Source organism: Dermochelys coriacea, chromosome 1 (assembly GCF_009764565.3).
Source record: "Dermochelys coriacea isolate rDerCor1 chromosome 1, rDerCor1.pri.v4, whole genome shotgun sequence".
Classification (NCBI taxonomy): domain Eukaryota; kingdom Metazoa; phylum Chordata; order Testudines; family Dermochelyidae; genus Dermochelys; species Dermochelys coriacea.
Window position 1 is genome coordinate 241,393,703 of NC_050068.2, and position 22,067 is coordinate 241,415,769.

The 22,067-nt window shown below is 45.6% G+C and overlaps 1 protein-coding gene across 2 annotated transcripts in view; it reads right to left on the reverse strand.

Annotated features, from left to right (window-relative positions):
• The window catches only part of CACNA1C (calcium voltage-gated channel subunit alpha1 C), a 721,739-nt gene that overhangs the window by 123,068 nt on the left and 576,604 nt on the right, over positions 1-22,067 (reverse strand). For both annotated transcript variants that reach the window (XM_043517771.1, XM_043517767.1), the window contains 7 exons: positions 13,241-13,448; positions 12,279-12,399; positions 10,155-10,269; positions 8,869-8,989; positions 8,693-8,762; positions 5,642-5,774; positions 2,608-2,737 (listed from right to left, as the gene is read on the reverse strand). In XM_043517771.1, the coding sequence (XP_043373706.1) occupies positions 2,608-2,737; positions 5,642-5,774; positions 8,693-8,762; positions 8,869-8,989; positions 10,155-10,269; positions 12,279-12,399; positions 13,241-13,448 (898 nt within the window). The remainder of the gene's footprint in view (positions 1-2,607; positions 2,738-5,641; positions 5,775-8,692; positions 8,763-8,868; positions 8,990-10,154; positions 10,270-12,278; positions 12,400-13,240; positions 13,449-22,067) is intronic.

The following is a 22,067-nucleotide window of genomic DNA, read 5'->3' on the forward strand; positions in this document are numbered from 1 at the left end:
GTGACATAATGCTTAACTTTTAGACTATGAAATCACTGCAATTCACAAAGCATGAGTTAGGCACCTAAGCTCCTAAAATGAGTAGGAAGAAGTTGGCACCTTTGCCTGTGATTCACAAAAGCCAGTATGCTAGGTAGGCCTCAGCTAGCCAACGGGAGATGCTGATGACAGGGGTGTGTCCATCCCTGTCTCAGAGATAGGAACATAAGTCCGGCTGCAGGGAAGCACCTATCTCTGTTAACAATTCTCAGCTGTGAACCCTATCTTGGCATTAGATGCCTATGCTCTTTTACCAAGAAGTTCAGGGTATGTGTGTTGGGGGGAAAGGAGCTCTCTCATAATTATTTGGCCCAATGGTTAGGGTACTCACTTGGTATGTGGGAGACTCTTGGTTGAAGTTCCCCTTCTGCCTGAGGGGGAAAAGGGATCTTAACAAGGATCTGTCACCTCTTAGGTGAGTGCTCTAACTATTGGGCTCTGGGATATTCTGATGTGGGGCTTCTCAGTCTCTCCTGTTGAACTCTGGGTAAATAATGAATCGTTGGAGCAGGGGGACTGGATTCTGGGTCTCCCACGTGAGTGCTCTAACCTCTGGGCTATCAGGTCACTCTTGTGCTAGTATGTTCTCTGTCTGTCTCAAAGAGTCATATGAGGGAGGTCCTAGTCCTCCCCGCCTCCTGGCTGTTTTGTAGGAATTTACCAGTGGGGGATGCCTATTGGATTGGGCCCTGCACATGACTTAGGCAGCTGAATGCCTGTCTTGCCGTTTGTGAATTGCTTTAGGGCTTAGGTGGGAGAAAGGTGCCCAGATGCCTAGAGGAAGGCAGCAGTGCACATGCTCAGAAACAGAAATTTGGGTGTGTAGAGAAGTTTTACTGCAAAAACTTCGGTGCCGAGTGAGTTTAGGCACCTCCATGGTTCAGCAGGACTTTTGAGCATTGCAACGGTCCCAAAATTGGGAATTAGGCACCAAATTTCTTTTGTGCATTCAGGGCACAAGCCCTTGGGAATACGGAGAACTCAGCCATTGCTCCACCCTAGGATGGCAAGTATGGTCCAATGGCCAGTGCAGAGACAGGGTCTCCCCACACTCCTTTGCCGACTTTGGAGAGTTGCCAAGAGCGGCAATAGCCCTGCAGAGTTCTGGTGCACAGGATAGCGCATGGACCAGACTGTGTTGTCCCTGTGTGGATGCAGAAAGGGAGTTAGGCTGCTTGCAATTTTACCCTGTGCAGGGCAGGGTACAATCTTGAATCTGTCATACTGTAAAGGCAGGTCACTTTCGCAACCCTAACATCTTGCCAGTGTCCCCTTACATGATGCATTTTAAAAACTTGTACCTGCAAAAATTAAGGAGAGATTTTCATACAACATTACTGGGTTCAAATACGCAAGACAAGATTTTGCCCCAAACTTCCAGCTCTTCATCCAGTAGTAACTGTTGGATCCCCTTTAGCTACAGCTCTCTGCTAGAGCTTCTGTGGAAATACTGCCCCAGGTATGTCAATTGCAGAGCCAACATATACTGACATTTATTTAGGCCTCCATAGTAAGTACATTCAGCAATGCACCAGTGGGCAATCAATCACATAGGTCAGATTATATTTTTCAGTGCTCTCCTTAAAGGTGAAATGCAAAACTATGATAAAAGCTGAGATAAACCCAGGAACATGTACTATGCCTCCACTAACTAGACTTTGTGTTGTGCGTGTGTGTGTTTTTGAGGGACAGTTGAACATTCAGCATTAAATTAAGCTTTAACAAGCTTTACAAAAAATTTAGCTACTGTCAAAGTCTTCCAAGCTCTTCCAGAACTAGACTAGAAAGACTCCAAAATGTTGTCTCACATACAAAGGCTCCAAGAAGTTGTCTCACACATAACCGCTGACTTTTCTGGGTTCTGTGCCAACCCAGAATAATCGAGGCAAACTCAGGAAAGCAGTGAACGTCTATGAGGGCTAATAAGAGCTTTTAGAATGGTAGATTAGAATGCATTTCTGGGCTGAGTGACCCCCACAGCCTGGTCAGTAGAGGCATTTAACACACTTATGGGGGTTATCTCCAGCTTGATTATAGCTTTACAGCCTGAACTCAAATGCCGACGGCCCGATTCTAATCTTAGTAGTCCTCAAAACAGTGTGACTGCACTGACCTGCAGATAATTACTTTTGATTTATGCCAGTATAAGGAAGGTCAGAATTAGGCCCATAATTTCTCAAGTGAAAGGCAGGTACATGGCAGGAGAGCTGAAGTTCCAAAAGGGCTTGAAAAATGAAGGATTATTTGAAATCCAACATATGCTTCTATATCCTAGTCTTATTGTAACCTGCCCTATCCAAAATCCCAATAGAAAAACATTTTGTCTCCCTTCGCTCTTGACCCCTTTCCCCAGCAGATGCTTGTGATATTGATCTGAGGCCAAATTCTGCCCTGGCTTGCCTTCTCTGCAAGCCCATTGATTTCCCTTGGCCTACTCAAGCCAGCCCCAGAAGTCTTCTATACAGCCCTCTCTGCACTGCCATTAGTTTATTCTGGCATGGGTTCATGATCTGGTTGAATCATACTCTTAACATGTTGTGAGGGAAGGAGGAAGGATGGGAAGCATACTTGGTTCCTAAAGGAGTAGTGTCGAACAGGGTCCTCAGCTGCCAGGGAGATGCTGCTGAGCAAGATGAAAAAGAGGATCAGGTTGGTGAAAATGTTATCATTAACGATTCGATGGCAGTGGAGACGAAACCTGCAAGAGAGAGGAAAGACACAACCTTATCCATCAGAACCAGCTGCAGAGAGAGCTAAAGGGTGGGACTCCTTCTCCTTTGCTGCTGGGTCTGTACCTGTAAGAGTGTTCTGCATAAGTCCCTCTAACCCAGGAGTCGGGGAAAAAGCTCGGCCAGGCAGTTGTACCTGATCCTGCAAGGTGCTCAGTGTCCTCAGCTCCCATTGAGCCATGCAGGGAGACATAGGAGATGCTTAACACCTTGCAGGACTGGGCCCTTGGTGCTTCAATGAAGGAAAGAGAGGATGGCAACCATTCTGTTTTACATACGTTTGGGTCCCTATTCAGATTTAGTTGTGTTCTAAAATAAATGACCTTCTGTTGGTTCACTCTGAAATTTCATCACTTGCCTCAATTAAAGGGAACTAAACAAGATAGAAACCCAGTTAAGAGGAATCTTCAGAGGTTCTTTTAGCTTCTTTTCCATACATGTTTTTCATTTACCACAGATCCCGAGATGGAACTGGAATTTCTCTGGAGAGGTGCTAGAGGAACTCCAGTCACTACCCTTGCCTCAGACAATAACAGGAAATCAGGCGCAAGTTGGGGCTTCTAAGGGCATAATATCATGCCAGGCAGTATCTCGTTGCTGAAGCTCAGCCTAATACAAAGCAATTCTTACCCTTAGCAGGAACCTAGCAGGCAAGAAATAAAACAGACTCCAGTCAAACGGAAAAGTGCCCTCCCCCAGTTTACTATGCACCTCCGTATCTCCCTCTACTCAGAGATCTCAGAGCCCTTTACAAAGAATGAGGACTAAAGCATCATTATCTTATTTCGGTCCCTTTTTTGTTTATAACACCCCCAACGCCTAGTAGATCAACTTTCCAGAGAGGTGCAGAGGTTACATTACTTGCCCAAGACATCACAGTGAGTCAGCGGCAGAGCTAGAATTAGAATCCAAGAGTCCTGACTGCTGTTACCCCACTGCCTGCTATATACACACACACACCTTTATGATACAGCCTCATGATGGAACTGTGCTCCTACACAATGCCCCGGTGGAAGTTCTGGGAGGCCTTGTGCATCAGGCAAGCACGCTTACTGACACACTGTTGGAAGGACGCAGCATGCTTTCCCTTCTGTGACAGCCATGGTCTCCCACTCCCTTTGGAGAAGCTAGTGCCACCAATGGCACTAGCCTCATATGGTACTATATTCAGGAGAGCACCAGGACGCCCTGCACTTGGGCACAAGAGAGATGAGGTTCCTTGTGCCCTTTCCCCTTTGCACACTCATGCAGGGCTTGGCACAATCATGCCACATGTCTTTAGTTATGTGTATCTGACATAACTAAGCACCCCCACCCAAAGAAAGCACCACATGTACTCTTTGGTGCCAGACGGACCTGGTTTTTGCACCGATGTTATTTGTGCATCAATATGGTATATCAGAAAACCCATCAGTTAATTAGACTCCAAAGTCCTAGCACTGTCCCAGGGTGTGAGGATGATATTTTTTAACATAAATGGAAGAATACTGATGGATGCAATTACTGACATTTCCAACTAAAGAGGAATAGGGCAGAGAAGAGAGGACTTGAGGGAACTGTTAATGACACAAGTAGCTTTTCCTCACTAATTCACCAACTCAACCCAGGAGGCCAAATCTTACTCTTACTGAAATCAATGAGAGTTTTGTCATTGACTTCAATGGGAGCCGGTCCCTAATGACTGGCAATCATTGGCATTCGATGGCTTTACAGCCATCTATATAAAATAGGTTTGTGGTATTAGGAGCCTAATCTGATCATCAACTTATTCTACACATGTCTGGCCACCAAGCAGCTTTCAAATGGTAATGCCCTTCAGTGGCTGTTGATCACAAATTATCTGAACTGGTGACGAACAGATGTAAGGCTGTAGATGCTGTACCAATTCCTCAACCTTTCCGGACCCCCTATTTTATGTATTTTATTTCTAATGCCCAGGTTTCTTTTCAACTTTGGTGGAGGTCACCCCAGAACCCCTGAGCTGGTCTGACTGGTACTGATCTCCTGTGGGCTAGAATGTGGCTCAGAGCACCACAGCCCTATGTAGGGGGCAGTGAGTACCCACACCTCCCAAGGATAGACACCAGAGACATTGTGCTGGTGCTGAATGCTCCCCAGCAGGCCAGCCCTGCTCTGTGGAGCCATGAGCACCCGTCCTCCGTCCACTTTTCAGCATCCTGTTCTCTGTGGGGCAGGAAGTGGGCTGAACTTAGACTGACCCAGTTGGAGAGCCGGGGTCAGAGAACTAAATGACAGGCAAAGAGTCTCCAGGGGTCACTGCTCCATCCCAGAGTAGGAACCTTCACACCTAAGCTGGCCAACTAGGGTACTGAGATAGACTCTGTTGGTCAGACTGAGGACTGAGCCTGTGGAGGGCTGCAGAGATACAACCAACTGAGGGTACTGTGATGGGCCCTGTTGGACGGTCAAAGGACTGAGCTGGGAAGAGCTGCAGTACATTACTGAGTGTTTTGAGATAGGCCTGGTTGGAAGACCCGCCTGATGAGCACAGCGGCTGACAGGGGGCACTGTGAGTGGTGGAAATGGAGAAAAACTGCATGCACTCAACCGGGAGTGGGAGGGAGGGGGACTCGTAAGAGGAGGGTGACACCCCTTTACACAAAGTATTCATGACCTGCCTCTCCTACAAACTTTCTAGGTGCCCTGAACTCCCCTTAGGCAGCGATACTGGCATAGAGCTCCCTAGAGCAGAGTTTTCCAGGTGGGATTCCAAACAGGGGGTTCTGCAGGACTGACTGGGTCACTGAAGCCAGGAAGCTCTGCACTGCGTGTTCTTGGGGGTCCAATACAAACAGGAGACCTGACCTGCCTTTCATGGTTGGAACACTGCAGCACAGCAACTTATCAAGTACCTGTTGGTAGGGCTGAAGATGAAAAAAGCACTGGCATCCGGCATGGGCACAGCCTTCTCTTTGAGGTGCAGTTCAGACATTGGGCGTGGCCGAGGGCCGACAGGCATTTCAGGCTCCTCCTCCTCTTCCTCTGCTGGAAGGAACAGTTGGGTTTTTTAATGCTATGGAGTAGCAGTAACTGGTTCACTTGAGTGCAGAGCACTTTATGTACCCAAAAGTTTCAGTTACTTCTCTGGGTTGAACTACAGCTAGAAACTTCTCTTGCATTATATGAGCTCTGCAGAGAGCCAACGCCTTGCCTGAGATTGTGTCAAGATGAGTGAGTGTGCCACTGAGAAAATACTAGGGATGGGCGCTTTGTCGAACACCAGTCAGAAGTTCTCAGAATTGTCATTTTTTAGAATTCAAGAGAGAGAAGAATCGAAAGGCTGGAGACAAAGGTAAAACTCTTGAACCAAGTTCCTACAAAGAAGAGCTGCAGACAGTGCACAAATCAGTGACTAACCTGCAAGGAAGAATTGCAGAGATGAGGCCTTGGGGCCTTATGGGGAAGGTTTGAAAGAGAACTTTTACCCTTTGAGGATTTCAAGCCCCTGCTGAAGTCAGCCGTTGTTTGTGCATGGTGCAATAGCATTTCCCTTCATTTAGTTAGTAAGATGGGTAGAAATGCTGAAAAATGGGAGATATTACTGGCTACACACAACAACATTCATCTTCCGGACAACACCTATGAGGCACTTCTACTTTAATAAAATAGTTTCTTTGGCCCACACAAAATGAGATAAATTCTGGGTAGACTCTAGCGCCGCATCCTGCTTTCTTTCTCCTTCCCTTAGGGCCAGTCACTGTGCTTGGCTGGGGTTTCAACACATTAGAAAATGCAGATGAATCAGCTCACACCCTAATCTTGGTGCATAGCTACTGGGGACTGGAGAAAAGCAGCCGTTAGTAGGAATTCAGCTCAGAGGGTTTTGGATAAATGCGTTCGGTATACAGAGCATGTACCTTTTTAAACAAGTTTATTTCTATAACAGCTCATGTTTCTATTGTATTGTATCTTGTAATACACTGGAAGTTTATACTTTTCACAAGCTTTATGGATTTAAGAAACATTCTTTCATGTGTGCTTTTCTGTATAGGAAAGGAAAGGAAGCGGTGAGGTTAACGACTATAATAATACTGTAATTGTAACACTTGGCACATTTTTGTGCTTTTCATCTGAGGATTTCAAAGTTATTGACAAATATTAATGAACTTACTCTCACAAATTTCCTATGAGGTAGATAAGTAGATGACCTTGTTTGAAAGATGGTGAAATTGAGGAAGAGGTTAAGCAACTTGTCCAAGATCTCACAGGATGTCTGAGAGTTGGGATTTGAATTTTTTCTGTAGCTGAACTACACTGGAAGATTTGCACCATTTTACCTTGAAGAATCGCTCATCATCATCATAATCTTTCTACTATATGTAAACTCATTGACTGTGCTGATCTGTTTCAGAGACTCAGCAGAGGAAGGGGGCAGAATGGTGAGTTGCATAATAAGTGCTCTGAGGACCAGTGGTGATGAGGTTTGATGCTGGATTGTGTAGTAGATACTGTAAAAGGAAGTTAGTGGGAGTGAGGCAGGGGAAGCTGATGGAAGATTGAGTGGAGAGGTTTCAAGAATAAAGGTACAGCTAGCAGGGAAACACATGGAATGACCATTTCAAATAATTTTCAGGCACTGGGTGAGCATGAGGGATTTTAGAGGCTGGGATGATGGCATATGTGAGAGGATCACTGGAATTAAGAGGTTAAGCCACGGATTGATAGTTGGTAGAAACAGCTGATTGCAGATGAGAAAAGATAACATCTAGGAAAATTGGAGTACTGCAGTCTAGGCACAGCTAAAGTACATCCATATGCAGGCAGTGGGCAAAAAGAGGTCTGAGATCAGGTGTTGTCTCAGATGGATAGGATATGAACACATGGCTCCTCAAGTAGCACAACAGGCTTGGTTAGCTAAGAGTACGAGGAGCCCATAATGTCCGGTGGTCACAAGGAAGCTGATAAAAGGGAGAGAGAAATACAAGTGATTGGAATAATTACTTCCTAATAGGAAGGGGAAGCCCTGGACCAGAGTTTCTGAGAACCAATTGTTCTAGGCAGCTGCTGCATGGAGTGGCAGCACAAATGGGTTCTGTGGGGTCAGAGTTTCACACAACAGAATGAGAAAACCATATAGAATAGAATGTCATAGATTATTATATGCAGTGTTGTTGTAGCTATGTTGGTCCCAGGATAATAGAGAAACAAAGTGGGTGAGGTAACAAGCTAGCTTGTCTCTTTCACAAACAGAAATTGGTCCAATAAAAGATATCACCTCACCCACCTTGCCTCTCTAATAGATTATTAAAGTAAATTTGGTCTAATAATAGATAATAGATTCCTAAAAATATACCTGAACATATGAAAAATTTCATATCACCTGACCTTTCTGATTTGCTTTTTGATTTGAGGGATCCAAGAGAAGCAGCCAGGAAATTGAAGGGCTAATAGCTATCATTTTCACAAATCACTAAAATCAGGAGTGGTACCAAGGACAGAAGAAGAGCAAATGTAATCTTCAAAAAGGGTGAGAAGAACAATTCTGGGAACTACCATACAATCCGCTTCACTTCAATAAAGGGTACAATACAACAGCAAATAACCATGCACCTGATCTGTTAGCATTTCACTGATAATACCACCAGCAACAATTGGCACCATGAGTTATTGGAAAACTGATGATGTCAGGAAAATCTGTATTCTTCACTCATAGTTAGGGCTAGCTTTGCTGGCATACCAAAGAGTGTAAGGGGAGAAGTGTTTTTACTTCACTTTTTTTTGCCCTCCAATCCTGGGAGCTGCTGTGACCACATCAGCTATTGACACAAATTTGAGGTATCTTAGAACTTGGATAATTATATTAATAAAAATAATCTGAATCAATATCATCAAACTGTTATTACTTTAGGAACTAGAGCCTCTCCTTCATGGATCAGTGGTAAGGAAAAGGGGATGGGATGTACCTGGAGCTTCTGTAGTAGGATATGGGTTCTTCTCTTCATTTTCATTGGGCTGATAATCATCCACATTGATCTGACAAAAACAGAGGAGACAGAGACAAAGCCCGGTCAGATAGTGCCCTGACTTTCTGTTCACTCAGAAATCAGAACTGCTCATAGCACATTGGGTGGTAAGAGACCTTGGTAGTAGGTGGGGACTCTCCATCAGCAGTGATCGATTTTAGCTCAATTTTCTCCTCCTTTGTCTCCTCCTCCATAGCTGGTTTCTCAATCTCCTGTTTCTTTTCAGGACTAGCGGTCCTAACAATTCAACAGGATAAAAAGCAAACATTTACAAAGGGAAAAAGGGGTTTTCCTTTCAGAAATTTAGTGTAGTGCAGTACAAAACATGACAATAATCAGCTGGCATCTCCATTCTGTATCCAGCATATATGCCAGCAGGCTCCTCCTTCCTACTGGCTGGAAAGGCAACATCAATGACAGTATCTGCAGAGCTTCTTAGTGATGTATGTGTATGTACATTTGACCACAGGCCTAGAGATTTGACCACAGGCCTTCTCTTCACTCACCCAACTCCCACCAATCATATATACTATATGAATAGTTTTCAACCCCTAGGCTATGATCCTGAGTTATGCTGCCTGCAGATTTTCCTTAGTATGGCTCCCAGCAGTTTGATGGTCTTTGCCAGTTATACGTGCTCCGCTTGCTACGCCTGCTCTTAGGCAGGGCAAAGAGAGCTCTGATCATAGGAATACTCTGCCAGCTGCAAAGGTGTCCTGCAGAATGATCAGCTTATCAGAGCAGCTCCCCTCTCTAGGCAACCAGGAAGAAGTTAGGGGGACAGGGAGGAGTAACAGGTGGTGACAGAACATCAAGCTTCCCTGCTGCCAACAGCCAGGAGGAAAGGAGAAAGTCTGAGTGAAGCTTCACCCTTTCCAGGAGTCCTTAGAAGCACCACAGGAACTGGGAGGAGGAATGGGGGATGTGGCATCACAGGTGAAAAAGTGGTTGAATGTTTGGTCTTGGGAAGTAATGGCTGAGACTGTCCCTAATAAATATCAACCGTTGAGAGTGGGGTGGGGATCAGAAAATATTAGGGTAGCTCAAATGAGGTTACTGCGTTGTTATCACTTCCTACTTCTTCTCCTCCTCCAACACCATGTTTACTGCACAAGCCCCATCGCCCTGCATGCATCCTTTCTGGTTACACTGTCCCAGCCACAGGAGCTAGTGACCTGCTTTAAACTGTATGCCTCAGGGTATTAATGGGGCAGCCTCCTTCACAGAGCATCAGCTACACAATGCTCCCAGCCCAGGTAGTTCAAGGAACAGTGAGCTCAGGGTCCCCTTAATAGCTGGATTTCCCCACACAGCGGTGCAGCACGGTAACACTAAAGCCTTCCGTTTGCTCCCACATTTCAACCACTTAAGTTTTGAAAATGATAGCTATAGATGGGTTTACCTAGCTAGTTTTTTCCTTTCTTTTTCCTCTTCCTCTTCTTTCTGAGCAGATGTCAAACTCTCTGCATCAGCAAGATTGTCCACAGCGATGGCCAAAAATACATTCAACAGGATATCTGTTTGTGTATTTCCGTAAAGAAAATGGACTTGGAAAACTGTAGACCAGGACAGCGAGAACCCTGATCACCTGAAATGCCAGTCTGCTCCAATGAGCAAGCTGCAATCAGATCTCACACAAATGGTTAGGCCACACACACACACACACACACACACATCTCCCCCCGCTCCCCTCCCAGGGCTAACACAATACACTGTGTTTTCAAAACATTCAAACCTGTCTTCCTGAAGCTAGGCACTAAATCCATATGTAGGCATCTAATTCAAAGAGGCCTGTTTTTCAAAAGAGCTGAGCAACCCCAAGTCCCACTGAAGATAATGGAAACTGCACACAGGTTCAACCTTTGAAAAAGCAGGTCGCTTTTCTTTAAGAGCCTAAATACGTATTCAAGATCCTCATAACATTAAGCACCTGCCTGTGAAAATTTTGGCCTATGTACTTGAAGTGAACAACCTCATTAAAGGTCTCCCCACAGACTTGATTGGCCATAATTGACATTACAGATAGCATTGTCATTAGCAGTGTATCTCTAAGGGGATCAAAGTGAAATTCATTATAGCTGAGTGCTGAGGGAATCATTTGGCAGCTCTGTCAAGTCCCAACATAAGCCCATGTATGTAAGGTATTTCAGTACAAAGCAATCATGCTCAAATAACTTGAGGGGCCTGGATGGACAAGCTAGGAAATTTGGAGCTGGAGTTGTAGCTCCCTTGTGCCTAGGTCAATCACTGTTCAGAGACCCCCTATATCACAAAGTTGAATTTGAGCTTCTCTTATGAATTCCTTGGTGTGGGTTCTTATTATAGCATAATCCTATTTAAGTGAATTCAAGTTAAAGGCTTGTATTGTAAATATACAGAACCCTCCTTCTGGACTGTCACCGTGCTGTGGGGTCAAGGGCCCAAAATGCAGCCTTCCAAAGCCAGCTGGCTTGCAAAGCTGGCTGATGTTTTCCTTTTCTTTGTTTACAGGGGGACCTGAATTGCAACCTTTTCTAAGATGACAGACTGCCTCCCTCGACCTTCAGATAAATGGGATTGCACTATCTCATTTTGAAGAGAGGGCAGCACAGGGCAACAGAGATGTCAGACACCAGGGTCTGAGAGATCTAAATTATGAAGAAAGGTCAAAGGAGTTGGGCTGAGTCTACAAGGTGATCACGTACAAGAATCATCAGGAAAAATGTATCATCTCTGGGGAGGGGATCATCCATTAGGGGAACACAAACTAAAACAGAAGGAAATAGTAGCAGACAGGGATTTGGGACAGATCTACAGTCATGTATTTCATGCAAACTCAAGTGGAAAGGACAGCTGTGTTTCATATACACAGGGCCCTCTGTGCAATGTGCTGAATAACTCCTGGAGTGTACACAGTGCCTTTAATCCCCACTGAAGTCAATGGGTACTGAGGGTGCTCAGCACCACCTCAGACCCATAGATAACAGGGTATACATTTTTTATATCTGTTATACAAGTAGACTAATATATGAAAGGATATCGCTATCATATTGGTGTATAAATGAGTTAATGTAGGATCTCACATAAAATGTAATCTGTAAAACATACTACTTTTATAGCATTTGTATATCGTATATTGTAAACTATATATATATATTTGTTCCACATGGCGTGTATAAAAATAATAATGGAATAAATTAAAGCAAAAAATACACTGCAAATTCAGTAAGTAGGTACATAGATTAGTTTCTGGACAAGGTAGGGACTAAGGTTAGGTGAACAAAAGGATGATGGAATTAAACCAAAATGATATTTGGCATAGTGGCTCAGCCTTATCCTCCTCTGACAACTGTTATATTTTAAAGTCTTAGTATCAGTTAAAATTCATTAGATGGCACTGATTTTTAGCTGTCAGAAGCCAAAATGCAGACCCAGGTAAACCATAAAGGTGACACTCATGAAATTTATATTCCCCTGACACAATAAGGTAGTAAAACATGGTTTTAAATGCAGCCCTGCGTGGAGAAAAGGTAGCATCAAAGGATACAGTTTCCACAGATGAAGAGGATGATGAAGTAAATACAGACCAACATTCCTGGAAAAGAGGGGCCGCCATAAGCCATGATCCCATCATACATCACCGAATTCCAGTCCTCCCCAGTCAGGATCTAAATGACACATTCCCGCCAATAAGGGACACAGTGTTAGACCACACAGCAAACCCGAAAACCCCATGATAACAAAGAAACCCCACCCTCTCCTAGAGAAACTCCCTGGAGTACTCAGACTGGTGGATGTATCCAACAAAAAGGAGCTGAGAGGGCCTGTGCTCTGAATGTCCAGATGTCTCCATGAGGGCTGACTGCTAAAGCCAGGCAGATATCCAAGCCAGCTCTGTTCAGGTTTTGTGGCCATTTCCATCTGATGCCATGGTGTGCCTGTCTGCATCAGTCAGACTGCTGAACTGAGTGTGGGAACAGAACGCTCAGCACAGGAATGCAGCACAGCGGAGTAAGTCACCGCTATGTATACCTCTGTATAGCAGGTGATTTTCACTTCCCCTCACTATGGACATAAGCTAAATCTGCTCTTATATGAACACTTGCAAAGCTGTACTCAGAATACAGATACTAGATTCCCATTCTGGTTTTCTTGAATCTCTTCCTCTCAGACCCAGCAGTACTTCACTAGGGCAGAGAACTCATGCAGGGCTACGCTGCAATTTGCTAGCCTTTGACAGGGCAGTGCCTATCCTCTGGCCCCACCAAGTTAGGCACATGAAGCTTGTCCTCTGCTATAGATGGGAATTCAGCTCAGCTCCTAACCTTGGCCACCACCTCAGCAGCTGCAGAACTTGCTGTCATTGATCACCTTCTGCAGCAGACTAATTTAATTTCCAGTCTCACTGAATACCAGTCTGCACAGTAATGATCCAGGACCATCTCACCCCAACAGGAGACACACACGAGCAGACTGTCAATTCCTTGCTGGAACTGTTGTGACCCCTACCTGAAACACAGTGAGGAGGGACTGGGGGAAGTTGTCGAATGTGCTCCTCCTGGTTTGCATCTCATCAAAGTTAAACTTGCCCCCAAAGAGCTGCATTCCCAGGAGTGAGAAGATGATGATGAAGAGGAAGAGAAGCAGCAAAAGGGAAGCGATGGAGCGGACTGAGTTCAGCAGTGAAGCCACTAGGTTACTCAAGGAGTTCCAATACCTAAGGGAGCCAAAGAGAGGCAGTTAAGATTCATTTCCCAGGGCAGGTGCTCACGGACTGCATCAGATATTGTTTCAGGCTGCCTACTGCATATAAACAAGCATTTCCAAACACCCTGTTAAGCAGTGAATCATCCATGTGCTTTCCTGAGATAATGAGACCTGCTGCAGTAAATGAGTAATTTTACTACCACACATGTACATACACAATTCCCCCCCGCCCCCTGCCACACATACAGACAGAAGATTACTGCAGTGCTCTCAGACTAAGGCGCTGCAAATCTCTCATCAATATACAGTGATTAGTTCTTGCTGCTTCAGTGAGTTACATTCTAACCAACCTCATTACAACACTCACAGCTGGTACAGCAGTCAGAATACCTGACTCCAGAGAGTGGCTCTGTAATAATGGACAAGAACAGATGGGGAAACTATTTGGATGCACATACAGACTTGTCCAAAATCTGGTGTATGCATGTGTTTGTGCATATGCTCAATCTTGGATGGAAGCCGCTGAGCTTTCTGGTGTTTGGAAGACTGGGGTAGATACTCAGGGCCGTCTCCTTCTCTCACACTGGTTTTCAATGGTGTAACTCCATTGTCCTCAGTGGAGATACTCCGGATATGCATCGGTGTGAAATCATATTCAGGCCCTCAGCAATCCCTTTCCTTTTTGCTTCTGCAAACTACATTGTTCTTTATGCATCAAACTCATTACATTGCCTCAGTACATCTTTAAAATGCTCCTAACTAGTTCCAGCTTCACATTTTCTAGTATCACCCTGGTACCTTGGAGCCAGTTGGATCCCGGTGTTAAAAATCAACAGGACATTTTTTAAAGCTTTTGAGACTGGCATACATTTCATGGACATTATTAGGATGAAGCCCACTTATTGCAATTATTGACAGAAGAATAAACTGTTTGTGACAGTCTATGTTCCAAACCCTTTTATATAATGATATACAATGTTGACTGCAGCTATTAAAACAACTAGTGTTAAATCGATAGGATTGGTAACTCTCCTCCCCAACTGTATTCATATATCAGTGATGGGGTCAGAATGGGGACATTGCGAAGTGCCTTCAACTCATTGTGTGCCCATTCAGGAGAGCATCCAAACTGCCTGGGGTCTCACAGTGCTCCAAAGGAAACAGGGAGAAGACAGGCTGTGGCCATACTTTGCATTCCCTCTGCACCAAACTACAGAACGGCACTGATGTGAAAACAGGCTGCATTATGGGACACAGAGTGTCAGCTCTGAAGCAGCTTCCATGCTGCCCTCTTGGCTGCTGGACACCTCCCACTCCACTTCAAGCTCTGCGGTGGCTCCTTTTCCAATACCAGTGTCACTCCAACAGCACCAGTTATGGGTCTGACAGCAGAGCTGACCTGAAACCTGTTATCCTTTAATCACTCCCTCTAATCACACACACAGTTGGGTCTCAACAAGTTGCACATCCTCCATAGCGTCCAGTCATGATCTGTCAATTTGCCTTCCATCTGCAGATCCTTCATCCTTTGTTACTCTACTAATAAGTGACTCCCCCTCTGTACCCTTTCACCCAGAAGTTCAACACTGGCCAATACTGTCCATTCCACAGAAACTACTGTGGACTCAAGTCTCATTCTGAATTTCCAGTCACATCTTCTACATAGGGATAGATGGGAGGGGAGCAGGCATTAGCTGCTCTATATCTCCTGTTTTATGACGAGGGAGTCCATTCCTTCTGCTTATGGATCTGGCATCAGAAGAGCATTAATTCCCATGTAAGTGGTCTAGAACATTCTCTGAACAGGACTCTTTAGATTTTTAAGTCACTATGCATCCCTTGGATGAGCTTTCATTTGAGCTTCTATAACTGTAGGAGGGCACAGCAAAACAGTCCTGCATTGTTGGAATGCTAATTCTAACCACACACAAACAGAGAAATATTACATTCATTAGCCCTTCCCCTCAGCTTTAAAGCACTGAAAAAAGGTTTGAACCACAAGAATGCCAACAATCTGTACTCAGGTGCCTACCATCTTGGTTGATGGTCCAGGGCACTCGGCTAGGAATTGATAGTCCTGGGTTCAATTGGCTGCTCTACTGCAGACTTTCAGTGTAACCTTGGGCAAGCTACTTAGTCTCTCTGCCTCAGTTCCTTTTCTGTAAAATGGGCATAACAGGACTTCCCTACTTCAGACATGCATTATGAGATAAATACAATAAAGACTATGAGGCAACCAAGATACTATGGTAGCGGGGGGCACGGGCATTTAAGTACCTGAGGTAGACTGGGATGTAAGAACATATTAATCTCTGGTTTAACCCCATTGAATCCAACTAGAGTCATATGGTGTAAACCTCACACACCTCTGAAATACACCTAAAAGGCACTAACAGGGAGGTTCTTCCAGTATCTACTGTGACGGGGCAAGGCCAGATGGCTATAGAAAAGTAGTGGGAGATAGATATATTAGCTCCAGGCTAAACAAATCCCTGGTACCAGTTAAATGAAATGGAAGCTGCTCCAGGTCAATTAAGACACCTGGGGCCAATTAAGAACTTTCCAGAAGGAAGGAAGAATGCTATGTTGATTGGGACATCTGAAGCCAATTGGGGCTGGCTGAAACTAGTTAAAAGCCTCCCAGTCAGTCAGGTGGGTGTGCATGTCAGGAGCTGTGGGAAAAAGTTGCGCTGTTGGAGAGGCTGAGTAGTACACACCATATCAGTCACAAGGAAGGAGGCCCCAAGGTAAGGGTTACGTGGAGGGTCACAGTGAGCCTCTGAGGCTAGCGAAATCCGCCAGGAAATGCGGGACCCTCGGAGGCAAGGACAGAGCTTTGTCACAACTGGTGTTAAAAGTGGGATTGGGAGGTCCCATGCTCCCTTATCCACCTCATGGGGGTTGCATTAGCCCCGCATAATTACACCAGGCCAGTGAGGATAAATGCAGCAGAGACTACAGCGCTTGTGGACTCTGGGAGTGCTATCACCCTCATATCGGTAAGCTGGTAAAAAATAGTCAGCTGTTACAAGCCAAATGCGTAGCAGTGACATGCATGCATGGGGCCGTGAGCCATTACCTCACCATCCCAGTGGAGATAGAGATTCAGGGAAACCCCATTGAGGTGACCGTGGGTGTAGTTCCTAAACTCCCATATCCTGTAATCATTGGGAGGAACTATCCAGGGTTTGATAATTTACTCCCCTTGGAGAGGCTGGAGGGAGGTGGGGACCCTGAGGACAGCGACTCATCACCGGGGGAATGTCAACCCCCGACGTTCGCTGAGATTTCTCAGCATCTGTTCTCAGCCACCCAAAAGACCTGGAAGACAAAAAAAGAGAAGAAGGCCGCAAAGGCCTTGGGAACCCGGATCCTGATCCAGGGCCAGAAGACTTCCCTAGTAGTCAGATGGACGTGAGCAGCCAACAGAGAAACTTCCACCACAGAAGGTGAGCCAGAAGCTGCCCCCAGCCATGACGGCAGCCCCTGGGAGCTTGGGCAGGTTAGTCCTGGGAGAGAGACTTTTTGGGCGGGACCAGGCGGAGGACCCCAGATATGATAACGCCAGGAAAGAGGTGGCCGAGATCGATGGGATACCCGTGGATGGGAAAGTCCGGGGTCCCGGACCTTACTTTATAGTGAAGAAAGATCTCCTGTACCGCGTGGTACAAATGCAGGAGCAAGAGATACAACAACTTCTGGTGCCACAAAAACATTAAAAAGCCATATTGAGTCTCACCCACAGTCACCTGTTTGGAGGACACCTAGGGGTAGAGAAAACCCAGGCACGGATCCTGCAGAGGTTCTTCTGGCCAGGAGTACATGAAGATGTCCGGCGATACTGCACCTCTTGTCCGGAGTGTCAGTTACATAGTCCTCGCCCGCACTTGCGGGCTCCTTTGATACCTCTTCCAATAATAGAGGTTCCTTTTGAAGGGATAGCCATGGATCTGGTAGGGCCCCTAGAGAAGACAGCTCGGGGCCACCAACATGTGCTTGTTGTACTGGACTATGCAATCCAGTACCCGGAAGCTGTTCCCCTGCGCAACACAGCTTCCAAGACAATAGCTAAGGAGCTAGTACAGATCTTTGCCCGGGTTGGGCCATCCAAGGAGATATTGACTGATCAAGGGACACCTTTCATGTCCAAGTTGATGAAAGATCTCTGTTCATTGCTCCATGTACAAGCCCTACGGACCTCTGTATACCACCCGCAAACAGATGGCCTTGTGGAAAGATTCAATAGGACCCTCAAGGCCATGATCAGGAAAGTGGTGAGCCGGGATGGGAAAGATTGGGATACCCTATTGCCTTACCTCAAGTTCGTCATCCAGGAGGTTCCACAAGCCTCCACGGGTTTCTCTCCATTCGAACTACTATATGGGTGCCGCCCTCGGGGCACATTGGATATAGCCAGAGAAGCCTGGGAAGAGGAGCCAAATCCCAGAAGGAACATAGTTGAGCATGTACTGCAGATGAGAGATTGGATAGCCCGAGTTATGCCCATTATACGGGAACACTTGGAGAGAGCACAGGAGACCCAACGAACCCATTATAACCACCAAGCAAAGCTTCGCCGGTTCCAACCAGGGGATTGGGTGATGGTACTGGTGCCCACAGCAGAAAGTAAACTGTTGGCCCAGTGGCAGGGATCCTATGAAATAATTGAAGCCGTGGGAGAGGTGAACTATAAGGTGCGGCAGCCAGGCCTCCGGAAATCAGAGCAAATTTACCACATCAATCTTCTAAAACCTTGGCACGATCAAGAGGCATGCTTAGTCATGCAGAAGACCCTTCCCCAGGAGGATAACTTACACGAGCAAGTGAGGATATCATCCGACTTGAGGCCGATCCAAAAGATCGAGGCAGCCGACATGATTAATCACAACAGAGATGTGTTTTCTACAAAATCAGGGCAGATGACTGAGACCTATCACCATATCCGCACGATCCCCGGAGCCAAGTACCATTGAGACCCTACCGAATCCCAGCAGCCAAAAGAAAGGAAATCAAGGCCGAAGTAAAGAGAATGTTAGAATTAGGGGTTATTGAAGAATCTTACAGTCAGTGGTCCAGTCCAATTGTTCTAGTGCCTAAACCTGACGGTACCATGAGATTCTGTAATGACTTTCGCCGACTGAATGAAATATCCCAGTTTGATGCATACCCCATACCACGCATCGATGAACTGGTTGACCGTCTGGGTAGTGCCTGATTCTTGACTACATTGGATCTGACAAAAGGGTACTGGCAGATTCCTCTGACCAAAGAAGCTAAAGAAAAGACAGCATTCTCCACCCCGGATGGGCTATTCCAGTACACTGTCCTCCCTTTTGGGCTACATGGGGCTGCAGCCACATTCCAGTGCCTCATGGATAAGCTGCTGCGCCCCCATACTAGTTATGCAGCTGCATACTTAGATGATGTCATCATCCATACGCCAGACTGGTGAACCCACTTGGAGAAAGTTGAGGCAGTACTATGCACCTTAAGGCGGGCTGGCCTCACTGCTAATCCCGCTAAATGTGCCTTAGGGCTAGCAGAGGCTAGGTACCTGGGATATATTGTGGGAAGGGGCATAGTGAAGCCCCAAACGAATAAGCTAGAGGCAATTCAAAACTGGCCCCGGCCGACCCGAAAGAAGCAGGTCTGTGCATTCCTAGGCATGGTAGGCTACCACCGACGTTTTATTCCCCACTTCGCCACTAGGGCAAGTCCCCTAACGGACCTGGTAAAGGCCCAAGGTTCAGACATGGTAAAGTGGACCGACGCAGCAGAGGGGGCAATTACAGACCTTTGGATGGCCCTCTGTAATGACCCCGTACTCATAGCCCCAGACTTTAACAGGAAGTTTGTTTTACAAACAGACGCTTCCGAGGTGGGGTTGGGAGCAGTTCTGTCGCAAATGGTGGAAGAAGAGGAACACCCAATCCTCTACCTAAGCAGAAAGCTTCTCCCAAGAGAACAGAAATACACAGTAGTCAAGAGAGAATGTCTTGCTGTCAAATGTGCTATGGAGACACTGCATTATTACCTCTTAGGCCGGCAATTTACTCTTGTGACAGACCATGCATCCCTCCAGTGGATGCAGCGGAATAAGGAAAAGAATGCAAGGGTCACCAGGTGGTTCTTATCCCTCCAACCATTCCAGTTCCGCATACGGCATAGGGCTGGATGCCATCATGGCAATGCTGATGGTCTGTCACGAGCAAACTGCCTGGTGTCCCAAATTGCCCAACTCTATGGTGTTGAGCAGGGGGCGGGGGGAATGTGACGGGGCAAGGCCAGATGGCTATAGAAAAGTAGTGGGAGATAGCTACATTAGCTCCAGGCTAAACAAATCCCTGGTACCAGGTTAAGTGAAATGGAAACTGCTCCAGGTCAATTAAGACACCTGGGGCCAATTAAGAACTTTCCAGAAGGCAGGGAGAAAGCTATGTTGATTGGGACATCTGAAGCCAATCGGGGCTGGCTGAAACTAGTTAAAAGCCTCCCAGTCAGTCAGGTGGGTGTGCATGTCAGGAGCTGTGGGAAGAAGTTGCGCTGTTGGAGAGGCTGAGTAGTACACACCATATCAGTCACAAGGAAGGAGGCCCCGAGGTAAGAGTTACGTGGAGGGTCACAGTGAGCTTCTGAGGCTAGTGAAATCCGCCAGGAAACGCGGGACTCATGGAGGCAAGGACAGAACTTTGTCACACCACCTATCACTTGTTTCACATAAGCATTCCAAGAGAGCAGGTGATATTTTCTATTTCTACATTAATTAAGGAAGAAGGTGAGCTAACAGTTGTTTTTAATCTCTAAACTCTATACTTTAGTAAATTTCACATATGATCACTAACCGTGAAATTGACACCTATGTAGAGGGCCAGCACAAAGCCTATACACCACTCAAGTCCCATTAACCACTTATCAGAGGGTTTAAGTGGCATTTAAATGGTGCACAGACCTTGTGTTGGCCCTCTGCATAGGAATGACTTTCACCCCAAATGAACACGGTGCCTTCCCTATCATTACATCAAACAGAGTTGAATCAGATACCATTAACCAAGTGTTCTGAGAAAACAAGGCAAAAGGAGCTGCTTTCCTTCTTCATGGGAGAGGGAAAGCTTGGTGGCCAGGTCTGGAGGGGGGATATGGATCTTTCCTCTGAAGTTTAGCAACCAGCTCATCTCAAGGAGGCCAAGCTGCTTTAAAGTTTAACTGCAATTCGAAAGATGGGCAATGCAAAACTGAAATAGTAAGGTAAATCTACTGAAGCTGTGTGCTCAACATCACCAAACTTCCTCAATGGATGCACAATTAACAGCTCTTCCCATCTCTGTTCACACTTACAGCTCACATACTTTTACGCTTTGGGAGGAAGAGCAAGTGAAATAAAAAGCAGCCAAAGTCACCCCTGGTGTAACTCCATTAACTTCAGTGGAGTTACACCAGAGATTAAGCAGTTCCAGAGTATCTCCCTGCACATCAAACTCCTCCAGTTTGGATAATTTCAGCTAAGGCACAACTCCTTTAATTCTCAATACAGCAAAGCCCCTAATGCATGTGTAACTTAAAGCATGTGAATAGTCTCATTGACTTGTTTAAAATTACACAGGTGCTTAAATGCATTGCTGGACCCGGGCCCAACTGCTTAGCCATTTATCTGGTCAACATTTCTTTATAATTCTTATAGCTGTGTCAGCACTCCAGCTTCATTTCTTATGGGACATTAAAACTTCAAAGTAGTTAACTGAGATGATAGTGATTTCTTACCTGCACTCCTGTGAGGATTTAAACCCAAGTATGACATCAGCACAAAACTAAACCATTCAGAAAACAGGTTTGCATAGTGAGGGTTTGTCTTGACCAGGAGCAGGGCTCAAGTTCAAATCAGCCTTAGCTATTGTGTGCCAGCTAAACCTGATCTAAAAACTCAACCTTTTCCCTCGTGTACATCCAGAATAACCCCTTATAGCTTGACTTTCGCTGGTTCAGGAACAAACCCAAACCATGAGGGTCAAAGCCATCCTTGGAGTAACTCAACTAGCTCAATGGAGTCACCCAGGAATGAATTTGGCCTGGAGTGTTCAAACATATTGCAATGGATTTTGAAAAAGGACCCTCATTCCCCATTTTCTCTTCTTCTATCATCAACAGCAAAAAAAAACAAAAAACCTATGCCTGTGACATCACAGTCATTTTCATGGCAATGTCATACATACAGATATTTGAATTCCTTTCAGCAACAAGCAGCAGAAACTGAGCTGTAAAGGAGAAAACCATTGTTGCTTTCGCTATCAGGACTAAGAAATTAATTGTTACAGTTTGCACTTCTATAGCATTTCCCACTTGAGGATCTCAAAGCAGTTTATAGATGTTAATGAACTAAGCCTCGCAAAACTCCTGTGAGGTAGGCCAATACTATTGTTATCCCCAGTTTTCAACTGGAGGAATTAAGGCACAGAGAAATGGCTTGCCCAAGATCACACACAGAATCCACTGAAGAGCTTGGACTAAAATCAGGAGTCCGGATTCCCAGTATTGCGCTCTAAAAGTCCCAAGATTCTTCTTCCCTGTCTTTATACACCTTCCATTATTGCTTTTGTGATACCTGCAATCTCAAAGATACTGTTCTTATAATGGT